Below are 26122 nucleotides of genomic sequence, written 5' to 3' on the forward strand. Positions count from 1 at the left end.
AGCCTTTAACCTCCAGACGACCTCAAAATATATAACTAATATCTTCTCGACGAAAGGTGATTTAACATCTTAGTTTACAAATAATTTTTTTTAACCAATTTGCGGCTCCCAGATTTATATTTTTATGAAGACTAAACCACACATGTAGCTCAGTCGATTAAGGCAGCGTCTGGGATGCTCTCGGACGTAGGTTCGAATCCTCATCACGGTCCCTGTGAATTTGTTCCCACATGAAGATGAAGAGATGACGACGTTTCGGTCCGTCGTGGACCATTATCAAGTATATTGTGTAATCCACTTTATAATGGTCCAGGATGGTCTCATCATCATATCTGGTGTAAGGTCTGGCCATCATATCTTCAGCCACGTTATTGTGACTCATCGTCTGCTTTTATTATTATATTTGGCAAATCATCTTCTCTCGTATTGCTTTATTAAATATGCGAACTATATTGATAAAGAGGATGTTAGTTTGTTAGAGGCTGGAGGCCATATGATTGTGGTTAGCCTAATGTAACTGTCCACGTTAACATGTGATGGTACGGCGAGTGTCATAGGGTGATTGGGATCGATTCCCCATGCCCCTCCTTAAGTAGGACGGACACCTATAGTGACGAAAACGACTCCTAGGAACAAATCCACAAGGGCCGCAACGAGGATTCGAACCTACGTTCGAGAGGATCCCAGACGCTGCCTTAATCGACTGAGCTACGACATGGCAAAAAAAATTGCAACCGGAAGTTCTACTGACCTTACTCGGATCCTGCAGCCTCTCGGAGACACAAACCGCGGGGTTTTACACAATTCCCCCCATGCACCCGGGCTCTGTCAATAAGCTGTTCTACCTCTTCGCCCTTACTTCATTACACATAGAAATCACAATAGTTTGATGGATCAAACGACTCCTATGAAGTTTGAAATATCGGTTTGATTGTCCATCAAGAATTTATCAACAGATTTCGCGGCTATTATTGACATTAAATCAGCAGGGAGGGAATTATCAAAGGAAAGTGCAAAGCCATTACGTATATATAGCACTTGGAATGGGTCAGTATAAGGATTTGGGATGGAACGGGGGTAAAGGGAATAGTGCCCAACCACTAATACGATCGGGAATTGAACGCCGACCTGCACGAAGCAAGACCGTCATTCTACCGTCCAGCCAAGATATAGGGAGGGGGGGGGGAGACACAGACCAACAGACCCGAGCATCACCGGGTAAACCCTTTTTAGTATACAGTACAATATATTTTGTATTTTATTGTGTACATGTACTCGCCTAATTGTGCTTGCAAGATCGCGATAAAGTTCCTGAGCAGCTGCTTCACCAGCTGTTGGTTGTTCAGTGATTTGTCTCCGTCATAACTACTTATGTTACTCTGGATGGACCTGTAACTCCTCGTCTAGGTCACTCCAACGTTGTCACTCATTCCTTAGTCATATTTCCTCACAACTCTGTCTCGCCTGTGGCTCTTGGTACATCTGGGGTATTCTCTGGCTGCTGTGGTATTCACTGTAAATATTGCCTCATTTTTCCATTCTATCAATTCCCGAAGTATTGTATATGTCTGTTATGTCTCCTCTCCTCGTTTTAGCGTCATTATATTCAGATCTATTTCTTTGGGCCATTCCTGGTATACCACCGCAGGTCGTCCTGGGACCAGCTTTGTTACTCACCCACGTTGGTGAGTGAGCAGAGGCTGGACTCGTCTATACTCATCTGAACGTCCTTACATGGTCCCGTTCCTTACAGCTGCTTGTCAATCAAGAAAATGTCCGTGACTTATGTCGTATTGACTCGTTTATGGAAGAGATCCTCATAATGTCTCCTCCTGACCCAGTCCATTTGGTCAGGAGTTTGGGGCTGGAGCGGTTACTCCTCACACCTCACTGGCTCAATTGGATTTCTTGCTTCCCATCTCTTACTTTTTTCCAGCATGGCTTAGCGTGGTAGTGTTCCTCTGCACGAACATACCCGGTGAGCTGCTGATTATCTTCGTGGATATAAACTTGTGCTGCTGTTCCTCGTGGATATATCCGCGTGAACATAGCGCCTTTGACGACTATTAACTCCCTTTACTGTTTGGAAATTATTTACCGTGCTCGATATCTTCGACAAATTGGTCAAGCGACGCTTTCCCTTCTTATTGTCAATCTAAGTTCGAAACCCGATGGCGTAAGTGGTTTGGCGTCATTCCTTCACTCAACCCTCGTATTCCTACACAGTATGATAGTCATACTACCCTGGGGCGTTGTCTTGTACGTTGTTACATCCCCACTGCTTCTTCCTCCTGATGCTGAGTTTGAGATCTCTCGGCTGTTTCCTGCCATGTCCTGGAACAAGCTTTGTTCCATATCTTTTTGCCTAGTTTGTGTGTACTCACCTAATTGTACTCAACTAATTGTGTCTGCAGGATCGAGCATTGACACTTGGATCCCGCCTTTCGAGCATCGGTTGTTTACAGCAATGACTATGGTCCTATTTCCCTATCATATCGAGTTTTAAAATTATGAATACTATTTGCTTCCACAACCTGTTCCTTAAGTGCATTCCATTTTCCCACTACTCTCACTAAAAGAAAACTTCCTAACATCCCTGTGACTCATCTGAGTTTCCAGCTTACACCCATGTCCCCTCGTTCTGTTGCTATTCCGTGTGAACATTTCGTCTCTGTCCACTCTGTCCATCCCCCTGAGTATTTTATACGTTCCTATCATGTCACCCCTCTCCCTTCTTCTTTCTAGTGTCGTAAGGCACAGTTCTCTCAGGCGCTCCTCATACCCCATCCCTCGTAGCTCTGGGACGAGTCTCGTTGCAAACTTCTGAACCTTTTCCAGTTTCTTTAAATGTTTCTTCAGATGGGGGCTCCATGATGAGGCGGCATACTCTAAGACTGGCCTCACGTAGGCAGTGTAAAGCGACCTAAATGCCTCCTTACTTAGGTTTCTTAATGATCTAACTTTTACCAGTGTAGAGTACGCTGCTGTCGTTATCCTATTTATATGTACTTCAGGAGATAGATTAGGTGTTACGTCCACGCCCAGGTCTCTCTCTCGCGTCGTCACAGGTGGGCAGTTCCCCTTCATTGTGTACTGTCCCTTTGGTCTCCTATCTCCTAGTCCCATTTCCATAACTTTACATTTGCTCGTGTTGAACTCCAGTAGTCATTTCTCTGACCATCTCTGCAATCTGTTCAGGTCCTCTTGGAGGATCCTGCAATCTTTATCTGTCAACTCTTCTCATCAACTTTGCGTCATCCGCGAACATCAACATGTAGGACTACTCCTGTAAACATGTCGTTAACATATATTATAAATAGAATTGGACCAGCACCGATCCTTGAGGTACTCCACTCGTTACTGTGCGCCAGTCCGACTTCTCGCCCCCTTACCGTAACTCTTTGGCTCCTTCCTGTTAGGTAGTTCCTTATCCATGCTAGGGCCTTTCCTCCCACCCCCGCCTGCCTCTCGAGTTTGAACAGCAGTCTCATGTGCGGTACTGTATCAAAGGCTTTTGGCAGTCCAGAAATATGCAGTCTGCCCAACCATCTCTGTCCTGTCTTATCCTCGTTATTTTATCATAGAATTCCGGAAGATTTGTTAGGCACGATTTCCCTTTCCAGAACCCATGTGATGTCTGTTCACAACCTAACGTTCTCCAGGTGTGCAACCAGTCGTAGCCTAATTATTTCCAGTATTTTACAGGGGATGCTTGTCAGTGATACAGGTCTATAGTTAGACCTGGTCTATATAGGTCTATATAGCTATATAGGTCTCTACTATATAGGTATGTGTGTGAGGGAGGTGATGTGTGATCAACCTGCATGCTCCTGGGTGGAGTTGTGCAGGCTGTAGTCAGAGCTCTGAAGAACGTCTTACTCAACGTTTGTGAACATTCCTGGAAACTTGGGAGCTTCGTATATGGTGCTGACGGTACTTTATTAGTGTGTTTTACCCTGGGAGCGGGATGGGTGAGGGGGGGCGGGGGAGAGGGGGTGGCCACGAGAAGAAATTAGTATGTGAAACAGGTTTCCTATTTTAGCTTTCTTTCCCTCCTCCTCCTGGCCATCACTTTTTCCTCCTTCCCTCTCATTCTTTTCCTCCTTTCCTCCTCCTCCTCCACCCCCCCCCCCCTTCACCTCCAACTCCTCCTCCTGGTCTGGTGGTCTCCGAGAGCTCAGCTAAGACTGTGAACTGTTATTATTTCCTGGGCGGGTGTGGGTGAGGGTGATAGCGCCTCCGAGCTCCTCTCTCACTCACACTCTCACTAAGAATTGTTTACCCTGTGAATTCATAATTTAGTGAATATATCTGCAGCTGTTTATCTCCCTAAGCAAACCATAGAGATGGAGACCTACATTCTTGGCCACGGGGTGGCATGTTTTGGGCATATATATATATATATATATATATATATATATATATATATATATATATATATATATATATATATATATATATATATATATATATATATATAATATAATATTTACACTTAGTAGACAAGGCAGCTATGTCTAATTGTTCCCTGTCGAGGCTATTCCGCTTCAGGCCAGCCCCATCCCACATGAAGCTCCACCTATACGGAATAAATATAAGGCCCAGCCTGGAGTACCTTTACGTGCCGCTGAACCTCGCCAACAAAGCCAACATGCTGAAGAACCAACGGGTCCAAAACAAAACACTTCGCTTCGCGGCGGCCCCGTCGCTGGTGGACAGGGCAAGAACAGACCAGATCCACGAGACTCTCAGCATGATGCCAATGAGCACCAGGCTCAGCTACCTGGCCAGACGGCAGCTGTACCGCATGAAGCACATGTCCCAGACCCCGAAGAAGCCCACCAAGCAGTTACCACCACCAGTGACCACGGGAACAATTGATCAGACCCATCCATGACCAGACCTTCCCGAGAACACTAATACAAAGTGGCCTGCCAGACGACCCACATAAACGGACCATCCTGGACCTGATTTGTACTTAAAAAACATAAATAAATAAATAAAAACAATAATAATAACAAAAACCCCTTTTGTGTTACCAGAAGAGTACCCGCCGTGATGTTGGTAAGATTAATCTCCTGCAACCATCTCTAGCGGCTCTAGGGTCTCCAGACACCAGCTGGGACACAAACACTGGCCACCCAACCAATGTACTGACAACCCAACATACCACACACCTAAACAAACGACACACACATACGCCAACCTCATGGTGGACTGGCCACCGACCTTTCAATCCTCCTCTCTCTCTCTCTACCCCACATCCTCTTCCAAAATTTCACTTCCCCATCCCTCTATCCCCCCCCATCCATCCTTTCCAAACCCTTTGGACATCAAAGGTGAATCACGTGTACATGTACTCTTTAGAAGGGATACCCGAGAAGGCGCGGTCATTTCTCCTCTGACCGCGCGGGGTTCACCATCCGAATCAAATTCCCATAAAAGGAACAATGATTCAAGTACGAATCTTATATTTTTGTTACATTCATTATCATATACAGAGGAAATTAAATAAATCAAGTTCATTTTACAATTTTATTTACGTGACTAAATGATCCGTTTCGTTGAAGCTCTCAACATCTTCGGAGGCTGAGAAAATATGGATAAAATATTGTTGTTGTAGATTCAGCAACGCGGAACAAAACGTTGTAAGTAGCACTGGCTATGGTGAGCCCGTAGTGCACTTACCTGGCACAGGAGCGGTGCTGTTGGATACAAATTGAAACTACAGTATATATCACCAGATTTGATGAGGTGAAGGGAGATGCTACCCCAGTTGTTGGTTGAGGCGGGAGGCGAGGTGTGGGCTGGTGGTTGAGACGTGGTCGTGACGATAGGATGTATCTGAGATCAGCTGTATCAACAGCTGGCTGTTGATAGACGAGTGTTTATGATGTAGTGCTTCACCAGCTCTAATCTTCTATTGCCGTTGTATACAGCTACACACAGTAATAACACTGGTCATCCCTGGCAGGGTCTTCGGAGGTGGTATCTCTGGCGTGGCTGCTGGACGGGGAGGAGATAGACTCATCGTGGGCGGCAGCAGAGAAGGGCGTGGCCATCAACCAGCTGACCCTGAGTGACCTGCAGGAGGAGCACCGCAACGCCCACCTCACCTGCAGACTGACCGCCCTCGACCGCGCCCAGGCACTGGTGGCTCTCAACATCACTGACGCCTCTATCTTCATAACTATGTATTGTGAGTACATCCCGTGTATATCTTCTCTGTATTTGTTCTATTTCAACAATCTCTCCTGCTCTGAAAGAGGAAGTGAGCATCGAGCAGTACTCAAGGCGGGTCACCACAAGAGATTTAAATAGTATGAGCATTGTGAAGGGATTCCCGGATTTGAACGTTCACATAATCCATCCCATCATTTTCCTGGCTGATGCTATATTGCTTGGTTTTGCTCTTTAAATTTTAGAACTGCTGACATCATCATTCCCAGACCCTTTGCATGTTGCTTTCCTACTATGTGGGATTTTCTACTATCTACTATGTGAGTGGGATTGGGTGGGTATAAATAGGAGCTGCCTCGTACGGGCCAATAGGCCTTCTGCAGTTACCGTTATTCTTGTGTTATGTTCTTACTATGGGCAGATCTGATTGTGTCTTGAAGATCTTCAACATAGTACAGGATACAATACATAGTACAGGATACAAGACACAATTACAACTAAGTACCTGGAATTTATCGCTATTAAACATCACATTATTTTCAACTTCCCAATCGAAAACTTGAGTATCATCATTCTGCAGTTTTGCAATGTCTTCTTCACAAGGGCTACCCAGGGTTTGTGGGCACCCCCACCCCCCGGGGCTTGTCAGCACCCCCCCCCCCCCCCCCCCGGGACGTGTGAGCACCCCCCCCCCCCCCCCCGGGGCGTGTGAGCACACCCCCGGGGCGTGTTGTAATGTATTTAGTCTTTCTTATGTCTCTCTTTTTTTTGTTTTTCCTTCATGTTCAACTATTTCATTGTCTTTCTCCTCTTCCCGTTTTCTATTCTTCATTCACTGTGTTTTTTGCTCTGATAAATTCTCATTTTTGTAATATTGCGGCTGCTTCTCCAACTTCCTTCGCTACTACAATGTCTTCATTTGACACTAATATGTTATCACGGGATTTTCAAAAATAAATGTGTTTTTAATATATTGTGATATTTTCTGTTTAGACCAGTGATTCCAAACTTTTTAAACAACTGAATAATTATATTCAACTGCTTTCTTTATAACCCTAACGAGTGAATATTTTCACATTTCTTGGAATATGAATAATTTTCAGAATATAATGCAAACGAAATAAATATATACACAATATATACACATTTCAAATATTTATCTAAGGTGTATATCACCTTGATGATAGTTATTTAGAAATCCCCAGATAAATTAAGTAAAAATAAGGATCAAATAATATGGAATTATTATTCAAATTTATTGTAAAATTCCGTTAATTAAGGGAACTTAACAATTGAAAATTTGACAATAAAATAATACTGTATTTAAAAACAATAAAAAATGCAATGGTTGTCTATGCCTTGGGTCTCATTACTGGAGCATTGAATGTTAATTGCATGTGTAGATAGGTTTCCACAGTCTATATGTATAGTGTTTATTCTGTATATAACATGATCTGACACACAAATGTTATTGTAAATGTAATAAGACACTTCAATGCACGAGATGCAATTTCGTGTCATTCTTTTGAAAGCTGAATCCAGAGACATTCTAGAGTCAAGCTGAACAAGTCATAGTTTGTACTTGATGAAACTATTTTTGTTTTCCTGGCGCTAATTCAGATACAGTTGCTGATACAATAATGTTTCTAAAGTATTGAGTCAGTGAGGGTATAACACTTTCCTCCCGCGCCTCACCAATACCCATAAAGCTTATACTGAACCCAATTTGGAAACTCCTGATCTAGTTCATATTTATTTAAATTTAATTCCTTTGCAAGTGGTTCAGTGAGGATATCCTGGGTCTATATCTCGTAATATTGAAAACCAAATTAAAGTTCGACTATTACAACAATTGAATGCGTTGTTTCTTATGGCTTGAAATAGAATACACTTGTTTAGTGTGGAACTACCGACTGTCGAGAGCTCAACAGTATACGAGCACACTTAGACCGCCAAATTCCAGAGATTTTTGTTTGATAAATACGAGGTCAAGGGTTAAACTTGACTACAATGTGAGGGGGCCGAAGTGCCCGGTTGTGGTGCCGAATCCCCCAAGATATTGTAGCAATACAATAACATAAAATATTAGTCCACCACTGTTGTATGAAGACTCTGCAACACAGATGGTTGCTGTGTGTTGTGCGAAGTCATCAAATGCATCGCCCACTTTAAGCTTCTCAATAACTCCCTCAAGAGAAGCACATCCAATAAGAGCTGCAACTTGAGACTACTTGGTGCATGTTCACTTACAACAACGCACCAATTTCGACACTTCTCTCATGCGAAAAAAAATTATACGAATTTTTGTTCAGCATATTGACAACCAAATCACTCGCTGGAACAATTCAAACATCTTGAAAAATATCTAAAAAATGACAATGAATACATTTCTGATGAAGATTGCTGAAAAAAAGGATTTCTGTTTTTCAACAAAGTAACTAACACAAGATACGTCTTCAAAAACTTAATAATTATAGTAATAATTATGGTTGTTAATTTGTATTATAAAGTACTAGAGTATAAATAGTGAAGATGTAAATAGTGTAGCCAATATTATGCAAGATTTCTCTAGTGTAATAATTGCTGTAGAAAATATTGCACAAAATGTTAACACTAAATAACTTAATGAAATCACTGCAATTTTTTAATTTAATTAAATCTAAGTGCTTGTAAATCGAAATAAATCTCGCTAATTCCCTGCTTTACTATTTTTCTTCGAATACGGAACGTTACGATCCGGCCGTAAATTATTTAGCCGGATACAATCCCCTGCTGTCGCTTACGTCTCTCGGCCTCTCCGAAACCGGTCTGGCAAAAATCTACTTAATGGATCTCTGGCAGAAACCATTTAATTTCTTGCTAATTTCATTTTTAAATTGCGCTTCTGATTTTAATAAACCTATGTTTTGGTGGAATGTAATATTGATATTTGCTTAAAGAAGTGCTGCCCATGCAATGTTGAAGACTTTCATTATATCAGTGCGGAGGATAGGCAAAGCTAGTTCACCGCTGATATGAAAAGTAGATTCTTGTGACCTAAACAAGACCGTTTAAGTATGATTTACCTCCTCATGTTGTGACTTATCACCTCATGTTGTAAAATAACATACTGGAGTGAACGATATGAAGCAAAGCAGAATAAAACCAGTGAAGAGCAGAGGTGCCATAGGCACAATCAGAGAACACTGTATAAACATCAGAGGTCCGCGGTTGTTCAACACCCTCCCAGCGAGCATAAGAAATATTGCCGGAACAACCGTGGACATCAAGAGAAAACTGGATAGTTTTCTCAAAGGAGTGCCGGACCAACCGGGCTGTGATGGGTATGTGGCCTGCGGGCCGCTCCAAGCAACAGCCTGTTGGACCAAGCTCTCACGAGCTTTGGGAAGTAGAACTCCCAGAACGCTATCCAGGTACACTTCAGGTACCTCCACTGTCACCACCACTGATACCACCACCACCACCGCTACTACCACCACTTCCATCATCACCACCATCACCTCTACCACAACCATCACTACCACCATTACCACCATTACCACCACCACCACCACCACCACCACCACCACTATCAACACTACTACTACCATCACCACCACCATAGCATCACCACCACCATAGCATCACCACCACCATAGCATCACCACCACCATAGCATCACCACCACCATAGCATCACCACCACCATAGCATCACCACCACCATAGCATCACCACCACCATAGCATCACCACCACCAGAGCATCACCACCACCAGAGCATCACCTCTACCACCACCACAACCACCATACCACCCACTCCTACGACCCGCCCCCTCCCCACACAATCGGCCCCTCCACCGCTCATCCCACAAAGCCGTCTCCAATTCCCATCTTTACGTTATAGCTTTTATTCTCATTCACTGAGCAGAGATATTAGTCTCATAAATATACATTTGAGAAGCGTATTACCTTCCGCTGTTTCCAGCAGGGCGGACGAGGCTCCTCTTCCACCCTCTCCGCTCCTACCCGACAATACACCTTTTATAAAATGTCGGCATTGTGGACTCTATATATAATGACCTATTTTACTGACACCTTTTTTTAGAGGGGGTGTTTGTTTGTGTGTGTGTGTGGGGGTGTATGTGGGGAGGGGAGGAGGGGGGGGGGTTAGTTAAGCTTCTGTTTAATCCAAACTTCATTTCTTGTTTGGCAAACTAAATCTTTGATTGCTGTGTTGTTCTTCATCCACAGCGAGAATTTACGAAAAGACGATGAATTATGTTCGTCTGCACCGCCATTATTTGGGTGGTAAACAAACACAATATAGAACCTGTACCACAAACTCCCCGACACTGAAGAGTTGGCCAGGAAATGCTTAAATAACTTGAGAAAGGTATAGAGGAAATGGTTAACAAAGGCATGAAGGTGGAGAAGGTAGGAGGAGGGAGAGAGAGACGGAGGGAGAGAGAGACGGAGGGAGAGAGAGACGGAGGGAGAGAGAGACGGAGGGAGAGAGAGACGGAGGGAGAGAGAGACGGAGGGAGAGAGAGAGAGAGAGATTGACATATGAAAGAGGAGGCCGGTAGCGAGAGAGTGCCATGGAAGGGGAAATATAATAACTGAGTAAGTGAAGGGACAGGGAAGTGGGGTATATGAGAGATGGAGGAAGAGAGGCTCACAAGGAAGGAGAGGGAAAATAAAGACAAGAAGACTGTTTATATGTACACAGTACATGCCCAGGACTCCCTCCACCCCCCTCCTCCTCCCAGCATCCCCTTCTACTCCCCCTCTCTCACCCTCTCCTGTCTCCCCTCTTCTCCCATCCCCATTTTCAACCCTCACCCTCCCATTCACCCCAATTTCCCTATCATCCAACCACTTGGGCTGCACGGTAGAGCGACGGTCTCGCTTCATGCAGGTCGGCGTTCAATCCCCGACGGTTCAAGTGGTTGGATACCATTCCTTCCCCCCCCCCGTCCCAAATCCTTATCCTGATACCTTCCCAGTGCTATATAGTCATAATGACTTGGCGATTTCTCCTGATAGTTCCCTTCCTTTCCCACCTCTTCCCCCTCCCTCTCTCGTCTTTTCCCTTCCTTTTCTTTCATTTCACCCCCCCCCCTGTAAAGTCTTCTTCTCCCATCCCTCTCTCCTCCTTCTTTCCATCTCCCTCTCCCCTCAGCCTCCCTACATCCCCTCTCCCCACATCTTCACTATATACTATCACCATAACCATCTTCACTACTCGCTATCTTTATTATACATTTATAATATATATATAAAGTTATTATACATTTTGTTAGTAAGTATAGCAGTCCAACAATCATCTTGTCAGTCGCATCAAATCAGTCTATTTATCGGTCATCTCGTGAGAGAACCAACAGCTCAGCCACTCAACCAGTCAGCCGGGAAGACACAATGATTCATCAGAGCTAACATGACCCCACACATCCGCCTTATACAGCCATAGCCACTCTATATATGCCATAACCACACTATATATGCCATAGCCACTATATATCCCATAGCCACTCTATACATGCCGTAGCCACTCTCTATATGCCGTAGCCAGAGGTAGTGATGCTGGACGCCATGGCGACTGAGCTTCTACTAAGAAACATTTTCTTGCCTACAGGGCACAGCTGGTATTGACAAGGGTTGCAAATGCCGCGTGCTCTATCCGGCTATATTATGCTACTGCAATTTATGACTTGAGAGTTTATTCCCAAGAAAGCGGTTACAAAAGGCTAAAGAAAACATTGCATTGCAACAGTTGACAATAAGCAGAGCGGAGTTGGAAATGTTTTATTATAAATGTTTCGTTCATTGATATGTTGTTACTTGACGACGACCTCTGAGGGTGGTGGTTGACGACCTCTGAGGGTGGTGGTTGACGACCTCTGAGGGTGGTGGTTGACGACCTCTGAGGGTGGTGGTTGACGACCTCTGAGGGTGGTGGTTGACGACCTCTGAGGGTGGTGGTTGACGACCTCTGAGGGTGGTGGGTGACGACCTCTGAGGGTGGTGGGTGACGACCTCTGAGGGTGGTGGGTGACGACCTCTGAGGGTGGTGGGTGACGACCTCTGAGGGTGGTGGTTGACGACCTCTGAGGGTGGTGGTTGACGACCTCTGAGGGTGGTGGTGACGACCTCTGAGGGTGGTGGGTGACGACCTCTGAGGGTGGTGGGTGACGACCTCTGAGGGTGGTGGGTGACGACCTCTGAGGGCGGGGCCGGGCTCCCTCCCGGTACTAACAAACACGGCCAACATTTCTGGGGTTCCTGGTGAGGACACACACGAAGCCTCACGCTGAAATAACACAAGAAATTTGAGAAAATCAAACGATTAAAAATAAATAACAATGATTATGAGAGAGTGGATGAGTGGGTGGGTGAGTGGATGAGTGGGTGAGTGGGTGGGTGGGTGAGTGATAAATCGAGGAGAGAAACGTTTAGGAAGTAAGGTCTCTGGATGAGGTACACCTCCAGATGTGGTGGAGGCTGACCCCGTACACAGTTTCAAGTGTAGATATGATAGAGCCCAGTAGGCTCAGGAACCTGTACACCAGTTGATTGACAGTTGAGAGGCGGGACCAAAGAGCCAGAGCTCAACCCCCGCAAGTACAACTACTTGAGTACAACTAGGTGAATACACTTCAGGCTAAAAATACTTAGACAGACAGACAGACACAGACAGACAGAGAGAAGGGGGGGGGGGCGTCCAGACGGAACAACATACTGCAAGCAGATATAACCAATATTGGTAACCAGTTCACGGATATTTTCGTGAACTGGTCATGGGGTTGGCCATCCTGCGCGTCAGGACCTGCGCGTATGGACCTGCGCGTCAGGACCTGCGCGTCAGGACCTGCGCGTCAGGACCTGCGCGTCAGGACCTGCGCGTCAGGACCTGCGTGCTGGACCTGCGCGTCAGGACCTGCGTGCTGGACCTCTCACCACTACTCTACAGTCGTCGGTTATACTCGTGGGTGTCGACACACAACACACCCCAAACTGAGGTACTTCAATAAACTGACAGTTTGTCACCTGGAAAATCATTTGAACTTTTTTTGACCTTAACCATAGTTGGGGAGCGGAAGACTGTTAGGCTTATATAGGTCCCGGAAGGTCTAGGCCAGCTATTGAAGTAACCTAGGATACATCTCTCTTGCTGTGGGACTCGAACCCGTGACCTTTCGGGTGTGACCAGACTGCACATAGATGAAAAGATAATTAATTGTAAACTGTTTTTGATACGTTAGCTGGTAGTCTACACCACTACCACCACTGGTGGCCAGCTGGTAGTCTACACCACTACCACCACTGGTGGCCAGCTGCTAGTCTACACCACTACCACCACTGGTGGCCAGCTGGTAGTCTACACCACTACCACCACTGGTGGCCAGCTGGTAGTCTACACCACTACCACCACTGGTGGCCAGCTGGTAGTCTACACCACTACCACCACTGGTGGCCAGCTGGTAGTCTACACCACTACCACCACTGGTGGCCAGCTGGTAGTCTACACCACTACCACCACTGGTGGCCAGCTGGTAGTCTACACCACTACCACCACCACTGGTGGCCAGCTGGTAGTCTACACCACTACCACCACTGGTGGCCAGCTGGTAGTCCTCACCACTACCACCACTGGTGGCCAGCTGGTAGTCTACACCACTACCACCACTGGTGGCCAGCTGGTAGTCTACACCACTACCACCACTGGTGGCCAGCTGGTAGTCTACACCACTACCACCACTGGTGGCCAGCTGCTAGTCTACACCACTACCACCACTGGTGGCCAGCTGGTAGTCTACACCACTACCACCACTGGTGGCCAGCTGGTAGTCTACACCACTACCACCACTGGTGGCCAGCTGGTAGTCTACACCACTACCACCACTGGTGGCCAGCTGGTAGTCTACACCACTACCACTGGTGGCCAGCTGGTAGTCTACACCACTACCACCACTGGTGGCCAGCTGGTAGTCTACACCACTACCACCACTGGTGGCCAGCTGGTAGTCTACACCACTACCACCACTGGTGGCCAGCTGGTAGTCTACACCACTACCACCACTGGTGGCCAGCTGGTAGTCTACACCACTACCACCACTGGTGGCCACCTGGTAGTCCTCACCACTACCACCACTGGTGGCCAGCTGGTAGTCTACACCACTACCACCACTGGTGGCCAGCTGGTAGTCTACACCACTACCACCACTGGTGGCCAGCTGGTAGTCTACACCACTACCACCACTGGTGGCCAGCTGGTAGTCTACACCACTACCACCACTGGTGGCCAGCTGGTAGTCTACACCACTACCACCACTGGTGGCCAGCTGGTAGTCTACACCACTACCACCACTGGTGGCCAGCTGGTAGTCTACACCACTACCACCACTGGTGGCCAGCTGGTAGTCTACACCACTACCACCACTGGTGGCCAGCTGGTAGTCTACACCACTACCACCACTGGTGGCCAGCTGGTAGTCTACACCACTACCACCACTGGTGGCCAGCTGGTAGTCTACACCACTACCACCACTGGTGGCCAGCTGGTAGTCTACACCACTACCACCACTGGTGGCCAGCTGGTAGTCTACACCACTACCACCACTGGTGGCCAGCTGGTAGTCTACACCACTACCACCACTGGTGGCCAGCTGGTAGTCTACACCACTACCACCACTGGTGGCCAGCTGGTAGTCTACACCACTACCACCACTGGTGGCCAGCTGGTAGTCTACACCACTACCACCACTGGTGGCCAGCTGGTAGTCTACACCACTACCACCACTGGTGGCCAGCTGGTAGTCTACACCACTACCACCACTGGTGGCCAGCTGGTAGTCTACACCACTACCACCACTGGTGGCCAGCTGGTAGTCTACACCACTACCACCACTGGTGGCCAGCTGGTAGTCCTCACCACTACCACCACTGGTGGCCAGCTGGTAGTCCTCACCACTACCACCACTGGTGGCCACCTGGTAGTCCTCACCACTACCACCACTGGTGGCCACCTGGTAGTCTACACCACTACCACCACCACTGGTGGCCAGCTGGTAGTCTACACCACTACCACCACCACTGGTGGCCAGCTGGTAGTCTACACCACTACCACCACTGGTGGCCAGCTGGTAGTCTACACCACTACCACCACTGGTGGCCAGCTGGTAGTCTACACCACTACCACCACCACTGGTGGCCAGCTGGTAGTCTACACCACTACCACCACTGGTGGCCAGCTGGTAGTCCTCACCACTACCACCACTGGTGGCCAGCTGGTAGTCCTCACCACTACCACCACTGGTGGCCAGCTGGTAGTCCTCACCACTACCACCACTGGTGGCCAGCTGGTAGTCCTCACCACTACCACCACTGGTGGCCAGCTGGTAGTCTACACCACTACCACCACCACTGGTGGCCAGCTGGTAGTCTACACCACTACCACCACCACTGGTGGCCAGCTGGTAGTCTACACCACTACCACCACTGGTGGCCAGCTGGTAGTCCTCACCACTACCACCACTGGTGGCCAGCTGGTAGTCCTCACCACTGGTGGCCAGCTGGTAGTCCTCACCACTGCCACCACTGGTGGCCACCTGGTAGTCTACACTGGTGGCCAGCTGGTAGTCCTCACCACTGCCACCACTGGTGGCCACCTGGTAGTCTACACTGGTGGCCAGCTGGTAGTCCTCACCACTGCCACCACTGGTGGCCACCTGGTAGTCTACACCACTGGTGGCCAGCTGGTAGTCCTCACCACTACCACCACTGGTGGCCAGCTGGTAGTCCTCACCACTACCACCACTGGTGGCCAGCTGGTAGTCTACACCACTACCACCACTGGTGGCCAGCTGGTAGTCCTCACCACTACCACCACTGGTGGCCAGCTGGTAGTCCTCACCACTACCACCACTGGTGGCCAGCTGGTAGTCCTCACCACTGCCACCACTGGTGGCCACCTGGTAGTCTACACCACTGGTGGCCAGCTGGTAGTCCTCACCACTACCACCACTGGTGGCCACCTGGTAGTCTACACTGGTGGCCACCTGGTAGTCTACACCACTGGTGGCCACCTGGTAGTCTACACCACTGGTGGCCAGCTGGTAGTCCTCACCACTACCACCACTGGTGGCCACCTGGTACTCTACACCACTGGTGGCCACCTGGTAGTCTACACTGGTGGCCAGCTGGTAGTCCTCACCACTACCACCACTGGTGGCCACCTGGTAGTCTACACTGGTGGCCAGCTGGTAGTCCTCACCACTACCACCACTGGTGGCCAGCTGGTAGTCCTCACCACTATCACCACTGGTGGCCAGCTGGTAGTCCTCACCACTACCACCACTGGTGGCCACCTGGTAGTCTACACCACTGGTGGCCAGCTGGTAGTCCTCACCACTAGTGGCCACCTGGTAGTCTACACCACTGGTGGCCAGCTGGTAGTCCTCACCACTAGTGGCCACCTGGTAGTCTACACCACTGGTGGCCAGCTGGTAGTCCTCACCACTACCACCACTGGTGGCCAGCTGGTAGTCCTCACCACTACCACCACTGGTGGCCACCTGGTAGTCTACACCACTGGTGGCCACCTGGTAGTCTACACCACTGGTGGCCAGCTGGTAGTCCTCACCACTACCACCACTGGTGGCCACCTGGTAGTCTACACCACTGGTGGCCACCTGGTAGTCTACACCACTGGTGGCCACCTGGTAGTCTACACCACTGGTGGCCACCTGGTAGTCTACACCACTGGTGGCCAGCTGGCAGTGAAATTATCTGTAAATTTAGCTGAGGTAATATAACATCCTATTAATGTTAGCTCAGTAATGTTGATCCTTTTAACACTAGTGAAGATCAGGCAAGGAGAACACATGTGATGATCCTGTCTATCTGCGTTTTGATCTGGTATTGAGCTTAAGGCCTATGATCATCTGGAAGGTTAAGGTCACCACAACAGCTTTACTGATCAACAAGCAGGTATACTTTAGTCGTGGACTGTGCTCACGACTATAGTAAAATGTGTACACTGAGAAGTGAGGTATTCCTCTCGGAGTACATATCCCGTGTTGATTGTGTTGAAACATGTCAATCTATATTTGCATAAGCAGTTTTGTTGCAAGGCTTCCATTCCCGGGTTAAATATACAGCAGATAATTTGCCAGATGCAACTTGGCTGCACCCGGGCGTTAATTATGTATGTGTCATTTCTAATTCTCTCTCTTCCATACAACTCGTTTATTAATATATTAGACACAGGAACCGCTGGGTACAGGAACACGTAGACATAACAGCCAGACGTAAGAACAGCCAGACGTAAGAACAGCCAGACGTAAGAACAGCCAGACGTAAGAACAGCCAGACGTAAGAACAGCCAGACGTAAGAACAGCCACACGTAAGAACAGCCACACGTAAGAACACTACCAAAGTGAAGTTCAATACTACAACTTCTATTCTAGTTCCATCCTGAAATATGTTTAAGTGGTAATGTTATCCTCAGAAGTATCTAAAGTTACTAGATAATGCAGTACTTGGTCTTAAATCTAATAAGAAATGTAGTCAATCTGCCCCAAAGTGTAAGATACAGACTAAGATGTGGCTGGTATGTGTGGTGGACTATGTGTAGAGGACTATGTGTAGAGGATACATAGTCCACACTCGGCTTCCCTACACATTCGTCCCACAGAAATACCACACCAACCGCGGGCGCCAACATCTGACAACTAGAAAATATATTTTCCTTTGCGTCAACAGACTAATTCCTCGACTCTGCTTCATCCAAAATGTGTAAACTTAGAGTTGTTATTTTTGGCAACACGTGACCAACCCAAACAGTCTCTCAACAATTCAACCTTCACTCGAGTGAATGTTAACTCGAGTGAATGTTAACTCGAGTGAAGGAGTCGACATAAAATGTCATTCAGTATATTTCGAACACGGCCGCATTGACACCTGCTGTTCGGACTTTCATCAACTAACACAAATTATGAAGTAATAAATAAAAAACTTATTCAATGTAAATATTGTGAAACACGATGATTTCGTGTGATGATTTCGGGGCTTAGCGTCCCCGCGGCCCAGTCCTCGACCAGGCCTCCTTTTTGTTACACACCCCCAGGAAGCTGCCCGTAGCAGCTGTCTAACTCCCAGGTACCTATTTACTGCTAGGTGAACAGGGACATCAGGATGCTCTACCCATTTGTTTCCGCCTCCACCGGGGATCGAACCCGGAACCTTAGGACTAGGAATCCCGAACGATGTCCACTCAGCTGTCAATCCTCCTGGATGGACTTTTGATTTTCTTTGTTTTATATTGTTCTGCTTTTCTATCGTCTCTTCCTTCTTTTACACCTCTCTTCTTTCCCACTCTGCTTCATGATGTTTACCCTCCCTTCCAACGTCTTCCCTCCCTTTCTCCCTCCCTCCCTCCGGCCCTTATGACGTAGGGTTGACGGAGCTGTCACAAGTCCCTCATCTCAACCTCAGAGGAACAACTGTTATCTCACTTCACGTGTTTAATGTCTGGTCATGACGTGTTTTACTGATGTTTCTTGGCAGGTGTTTTATTGGTGCGTCCTGGGAGGTGTTTTATTGGGGCAGGTGTTTTATTGGTGCGTCCTGGGAGGTGTTTTATTGGGGCAGGTGTTTTATTGGTGCGTCCTGGCAGGTGTTTTATTGGTGCGTCCTGGCAGGTGTTTTATTGGGGCAGGTGTTTTATTGGTGCGGCCTGGCAGGTGTTTTATTGGTGCAGGTGTTTTATTGGGGCGTCCTGGCAGGTGTTTTATTGGGGCGTCCTGGCAGGTGTTTTATTGGGGCGTCCTGGCAGGTGTTTTATTTGGGCGTCCTGGCAGGTGTTTTATTGGGGCGTCCTGGCAGGTGTTTTATTGGGGCGTCCTGGCAGGTGTTTTATTGGGACGTCCTGGCAGGTGATTTATTGGGGCGTCCTTGGCAGGTGTTTTATTGGGGCGTCCTGGCAGGTGTTTTATTGGCGTATCCTGGCAGGTGTTTTATTGGCGTATCCTGGCAGGTGTTGAGTAAGACATATTTGGTTTGCATCTTGCTAAATCCTACTCGTGTTAATTTGTTAATTTCTCGAGAACTATTGATTTAAAATTTAAAATAAAAAATTTAAATGTGTTAAAATGCTAGTGGTAGTTGATATAATACCAGTTGCAAGGACTTGTGCATATAATATTTAATATGGAATGTTAGTTTTCTATAATTATCTATCACCCCTCTATCTCCCATATCTCTCACCCCTCTATCTCTCCCATGTCTCTCACCCCTCTATCTCTCCCATCATTAATGCTCGCCCGTTACCTTACTCCTGTCCCTGACGTGTTGCAGATGTCCCAGAGGCGACGCTGCTGGTGGAGGGAGGGAAAAGGAGTGCTGGAGGAGGTGGGAGAGAGGTCATGGAAGGGAAGAGCATCAGCTTCCTCTGTTCCGTGAGAGCCGACCCACCAGCCTACAACATCACCTGGCTCCATAACGTGAGTCCTTACACCCACTTGTTTGGTGTAGACAAGATGGAGAGGTGTGTGTGTGTGTGTGTGTGTGTGTGTGTGTGTGTGTGTGTGTGTGTGTGTGTGTGTGTGTGAAGGAATAGTTATCTTGAGATGATTTCGTTTTTTTTTTTTTTGTATCCTCGACCAGGCCTCCACCCCCAGGAAGCAGCCCGTGACAGCTGACTAACACCCAGGTACCTATTTTACTGCTAGGTAAAAGGGGCATAGGGTGAAAGAAACTCTGCCCAATGTTTCTCGCCGGCGCCTGGGATCGAACCCAGGACCACAGGTTCACAAGTCCAGCGTGCTGTCCGCTCGGCCGACCGGCTTCCCTGTAGTAATGTATACCCAGGCACCATAGTAATGTATACCCAGGCACCATAGTAATGTATACCCAAGCACCATAGTAATGTATACCCAGGTATCATAGTAATGTATACCCAGGCATCATAGTAATGTATACCCAGGCATCATACGAATGTATACCCAGACACCATAGGAATGTGTGCATATCCATGTCTATGTAGTATACAAATTTACACTGCAGGTATGAAGTGGTTTACATATTCTAGACTTGCTAAATAGGTTTCATCTACCGACCAAGGTTTATATGATATTGGTTGATTGGGTTTATTTAGGTTTTATTCGTATTTAATACCTTTATTACTGTTTGCACGCAGGAATGTGATCAGATGCATTTCAATTTACTATTACGGGTTTTACTTAAGAAAATTAAACGTCTCAAACTTTGGTCAACAAGTGTACACTTTGTCTGAAATCTTATCTAACAGGTTCACATGTCACCATTCGTCCAGTTTCACAGAAATTAGCCAGAATATTTAAGACTGATAAGATATTGTTTCTGGAAGTATTCTTTGGTTTACTTCTTAGGTTTATCATCTTGAACAATGGTTAAATTTGAATCAATTGTTTGTTTACATTGTTTTCAGATTTGGTTTACCCTTGCTAATGGAAACAATGTGTTGTTTATTAATACGAAGAGGGTGGGGGTGTGGTTTACCGTGACCAGTAGAGTAGGGCAGGCTTTACTCCTGTAATGTGAAAAAGGCGTGATTTTCCTTGGCTAATGGGAGCAAGGCGTAGTTTACCCTGGCTAATGGGAGCAAGGCGTGGTTCACCCAGGCTAATGGGAGCAAGGCGTGGTTTACGCTGGCTAATGGGAGCAAGGCGTGGTTTACGCTGGCTAATGGGAGCAAGGCGTGGTTCACCCAGGCTAATGGGAGCAAGGCGTGGTTTACCCTGGCTAATGGAAGCAAGGCGTGGTTTACCCTGGCTAATGGGAGCAAGGCGTGGTTTACCCTGGCTAATGGGAGCAAGGCGTGGTTTACCCTGGCTAATGGGAGCAAGGCGTGGTTCACCCAGGCTAATGGGAGCAAGGCGTGGTTTACGCTGGCTAATGGGAGCAAGGCGTGGTTCACCCAGGCTAATGGGAGCAAGGCGTGGTTTACGCTGGCTAATTGGAGCAAGGCGTGGTTTACCCTGGCTAATGGGAGCAAGGCGTGGTTCACCCAGGCTAATGGGAGCAAGGCGTGGTTTACGCTGGCTAATGGGAGCAAGGCGTGGTTTACGTTGGCTAATGGGAGCAAGGCGTGGTTTACGCTGGCTAATGGGAGCAAGGCGTAGTTTACCCTGGCTAATGGAAGCAAGGCGTGGTTTACCCTGGCTAATGGGAGCAAGGCGTGGTTTACCCTGGCTAATGGGAGCAAGGCGTGGTTCACCCTGGCTAATGGGAGCAAGGCGTGATTCACCCTGGCTAATGGGAGCAAGGCGTGGTTCACCCTGGCTAATGGGAACAAGGGGGGTGGGAAATATAAGCACTCAAAGAGCCCAACTTATCAAGCAATGGTTAATTAGTTAAGAGCTTCACCTGCTGAGTGAGCGACTTACTGCTGCCCACCTGCTGGGCGCTGCTGCTTGCCAAGCAGTCTCCTTAGAGTTGTGGTGATGCTATTATTATTATTATTATTATTATTATTATTATTATTATTATTATCATCAGTAAGAACCATGGGGATTCGAACCTGTGTGCTGGGTACTCCCAGATAAATCAGGTTAATGTGATTAACGTGATTTATCTGGAGGTAAATCACGCTTGTTGTTCGTTCGAGGAGTGGAGAGTGTCAGGTGTTACTGGTGATAGTGTCAGGTGTTACTGGTGATAATGTCAGGTGTTACTGGTGATAGTGTCAGGTGTTACTGGTGATAGTGTCAGGTGTTACTGGTGAGTGTCAGGTGTTACTGGTGATAGTGTCAGGTGTTACTGGTGATAGTGTCAGGTGTTACTGGTGATAGTGTCAGGTGTTACTGGTGATAGTGTCAGGTGTTACTGGTGATAGTGTCAGGTGTTACTGGTGATAGTGTCAGGTGTTACTGGTGATAGTGTCAGGTGTTACTAGTGAGTGTCAGGTGTTACTAGTGAGTGTCAGGTGTTACTAGTGAGTGTCAGGTGTTACTAGTGAGTGTCAGGTGTTACTGGTGATAGTGTCAGGTGTTACTGGTGATAGTGTCAGGTGTTACTGGTGATAGTGTCAGGTGTTACTGGTGATAGTGTCAGGTGTTACTGGTGATAGTGTCAGGTGTTACTGGTGATAGTGTCAGGTGTTACTGGTGATAGTGTCAGGTGTTACTGGTGATAGTGTCAGGTGTTACTGGTGATAGTGTCAGGTGTTACTGGTGATAGTGTCAGGTGTTACTGGTGATAGTGTCAGGTGTTACTGGTGATAGTGTCAGGTGTTACTGGTGATAGTGTCAGGTGTTACTGGTGATAGTGTCAGGTGTTACTGGTGATAGTGTCAGGTGTTACTGGTGATAGTGTCAGGTGTTACTGGTGATAGTGTCAGGTGTTACTGGTGATAGTGTCAGGTGTTACTGGTGATAGTGTCAGGTGTTACTAGTGAGTGTCAGGTGTTACTAGTGAGTGTCAGGTGTTACTAGTGAGTGTCAGGTGTTACTAGTGAGTGTCAGGTGTTACTGTGGAGAGTGTCAGGTGTTACCAGCAGACACCTGTCTTGACCCCCCCACCTGTCTTGACCCCCCCTCCCACCTGTCTTGACCCCCCCCACCTGTCTTGACCCCCCCACCTGTCTTGACCCCCCCCACCTGTCTTGACCCCCCCCACCTGTCTTGACCCCCCCCACCCACCTATCTTGACCCCCCCCCCACCTGTCTTGACAACACATACACACACACACGTACGTACGTACGTCACATGTCTCGGTGATACTATCGACGCTGCCGACCAACAAGGGTTCGAGAGCGATTTTGAGGGACAGAAGATCTCTGGGACGCCATTATAGATTTATCAGACAGCGTCGTAACATGTAAATGTCTTCCATTCATCTGGGCTGTATGGGTCTCGAACCCTGGACCCCCACGCGTGTGAGCCCGACGCTTTATCGACTATAAATGTGTGTGTACTGGGAGAGGAGAGTATCCAGCGACCAGCCTCACATGTCACACCTCACCGAGTGATGTGGAACAATCTTATGTGGACCTCGCCAGGTAAAGTCCACCCCAAGAACAGTTGGATACATTCACCGTGATCATTTCTTGTCAATTGGTTGTTTGAGCTTCAGCTGTATTCAGTATGATTGACGCCGAGAATGGTGGTGAGAAAGATAGAAATATTTGTTTCTGAACAAATCCACAAGGGCCGTGACGAGGGCCCTTGTGGATTTGTTCATTTGATGCATCACGCTATTGTGATTTCTGTGTATCTGAATCCAGCCAAAGTAAGAGGAATGTGGATGAGGGAGTCTAGGGTTATGAGGGTGAGGGAGTCTAGGGTTATGAGGGTGAGGGAGTCTAGGGTTATGAGGGTGAGGGAGTCTAGGGTTATGCGGGTGAGGGAGTCTAGGGTTATGAGGGTGAGGGAGTCTAGGGTTATGAGGGTGAGGGAGTCTAGGGTTATGAGGGTGAGGGAGTCTAGGGTTATGAGGGTGAGGGAGTCTAGGGTTATGAGGAGAAATTCAGCAATACAGCAGTCAAAGGTGGATCGTGTTGGCCAAGATAACGGTCGTTTGGACATGTTCATCCATCTACCTTATTTTACTAAGGCCATGTGTTGTGATGTATAAACTGGACACTTTATGACGAACAACTGGTGAACTTGTGGCATCTCCACAACCGCTACACTCATGGGAGATATTCGAGTTTCTTTAACATGTGCCAGGAGAACATACATGTACACAGACGTGTATGTGCATTCTTATGGTGCTGAGTGCAAGCACGCAAGTCAACCCGTTCTCGCACTTGCTTATGATCAATATTGGCTTATTTAATAAGTGCATATGTGACATACTAATTGATTGTGAATATTTTAGTTTACCTTGAAAAGCTTCATAGAAAACACCGACCTTACCTAACCTTCTTAGTATGTTAAGATAAGCATCTTATTGCTTCTTATTTACAATTATTACTTAACCTATCAACGGTATAGGTTAAGTAATAATTGTACTTAAGAAGCAATAAGATGCTTATCTTAACATACTAAGAAGGTTAGGTAAGGTCGGTGTTTTCTATGAAGCTTTTCAAGGTAAACTAAAATATTCACAATCAATTAGTATGTCACATATGCACTTATTAAATAAGCCAATATTGACTTTAAGCAAGTGCGAGAACGGGTTGAGCAAGTACATGTATTTATAGAGCGAGCGCCTCCCTAAGCGTTTGTGAGAGTACTTTTGTGTGTGAAGAAGTGAACAGCGAGCTGGCTACATGTTGACGCTGATGAGGCTGAAGTGACTGTACGAGACGTTGTCTGGAAGGAGTCTCCTAATATATTCATTGGTGTATGTCTTTATTAAATATTTGTTTGGTCATAGGTTTTTCATCTTGCCTTTGTGTGAATTATAAGAGAAACGATGAGATTATCCTGTGTACTGTTAAGGAGAAATCCAGATTGAATTAATTGGGAAGTGATAATGGAGTAAGATTTAAGAAGAGGACACCCGAACACTTTGTGAAGAGGAAGTCATATTTAAGCTCAACGGTGGAGTGGATACACCTGCCTCAGTATACCTGCCTCACGAGGACAGGTATACTGAACTGAAAGTTCCGCTTGTATGTCCTGACTGTTTGCCCCCTAGAGCGCCAGAAGTAACCGGATGAACTGGTACACGGGGTGATGAGTGAGGCGTGAGTGAAGACAGCAGCAGCAGCACGCTGGTGTCTGCCCGCCGCGGCTGCTGCTGCTTAACTACTCCGCCCCTCCAATGTGCTGGTAATTTGGGAGACAACGTGGTAATACTAAATTATATTTGCATGTGGAGGAAATATAATCCTCTGGAGGCGTGTGGCACCCTTGGTTAATGGCCCATTTGGTCTGGACACGAGGTGTGTATGGTGAAGGAGAGGTGGGAAGGGGAAGGGAATAGGATGAGAGAAGAACAGAGGAGAGGGGGATAAAGGAAAGGGGGGAGAGGGAATGGATATTCTTTTCTTTTTTTAACATTTCTTCAACTCATTTGCACATGTTTTTGCTCAAGATATTTTGGCTTAAAATCGCTACTACTCACGACGGGAGATCCTTCTCCCACTCAAACAGGGTACTCAAGAGACTCTTGAATAGTAAGTAGACCCTTGAGACTGGAGCAGTAAGGCTACAGAGGTCTGTAACTCCTCTACAGTTACAGGTGCGACAGACTACACGACACATCTTACAATCACCAGCTTCCTACGTCCTTGTACGAGTGAATACGACATAAAGGATGAGGAAGCACAGAGAGGGAGGGGGGGGGGTGAGGGAGGGAGATAATATACATACAGCTACAGTTTTAATACAAGGGTAATTACCCAATTTAAGTGTGCATGAACATATCGTCAGTCTCCAGTAAATAACTAACCAATATATCAACATCGTAACTATTGACAAGTTTCATTAAGGTGTGGAGGTCTTACAGGCCTTGTGACCGCTGCATCTTGGTCGTGGTCTCAACTTTCTGTAATCTGCGAGCTACATATAACACTGATCTTGGTCCCTCCTAGCATCTGGTCCGCGTCCGAGGGTCCACCACTATTTATTTCTGTGTGTGTTTAGGTTCCTAGGCATGCATGTATTTTAAGCGTGTGTGTGTGTGTTAAACACGTGTGTTAGCAAGAGTACGCACAGGAACTCTGTGTTGCATCACAATAACACACTTGCGAGTCATACTCGGGCTCTCCACCACAAGTAACTATCAGAGTATGTTTAGTTTAGGGTGTAAGGAGTCTTAGAAACCAGTTCATACAATCATATTTCTTGATGACCAGACCACACACTAGAAGGTGAAGGGACGACGACGTTTCGGTCCGTCCTGGACCATTCTCAAGTGATGAATCGACTTGAGAATGGTCCAGGACGGACCGAAACGTCGTCGTCCCTTCACCTTCTAGTGTGTGGTCTGGTCAACATAATTAAGCCACGTTATTGTGACTCGTCGCCTGC

The 26122-nt window shown here is 47.0% G+C and overlaps 1 protein-coding gene across 5 annotated transcripts in view; it reads left to right on the forward strand.

Annotated features, from left to right (window-relative positions):
* LOC123758679 (uncharacterized) overlaps window positions 1-26122 on the forward strand; it is a 465943-nt gene that overhangs the window by 418259 nt on the left and 21562 nt on the right. For all 5 annotated transcript variants that reach the window (XM_069334423.1, XM_069334425.1, XM_069334424.1 and 2 more), the window contains 2 exons: window positions 5975-6199; window positions 19517-19662. In XM_069334423.1, the coding sequence (XP_069190524.1) occupies window positions 5975-6199; window positions 19517-19662 (371 nt within the window). The remainder of the gene's footprint in view (window positions 1-5974; window positions 6200-19516; window positions 19663-26122) is intronic.

Source organism: Procambarus clarkii, chromosome 31 (assembly GCF_040958095.1).
Source record: "Procambarus clarkii isolate CNS0578487 chromosome 31, FALCON_Pclarkii_2.0, whole genome shotgun sequence".
Classification (NCBI taxonomy): domain Eukaryota; kingdom Metazoa; phylum Arthropoda; class Malacostraca; order Decapoda; family Cambaridae; genus Procambarus; species Procambarus clarkii.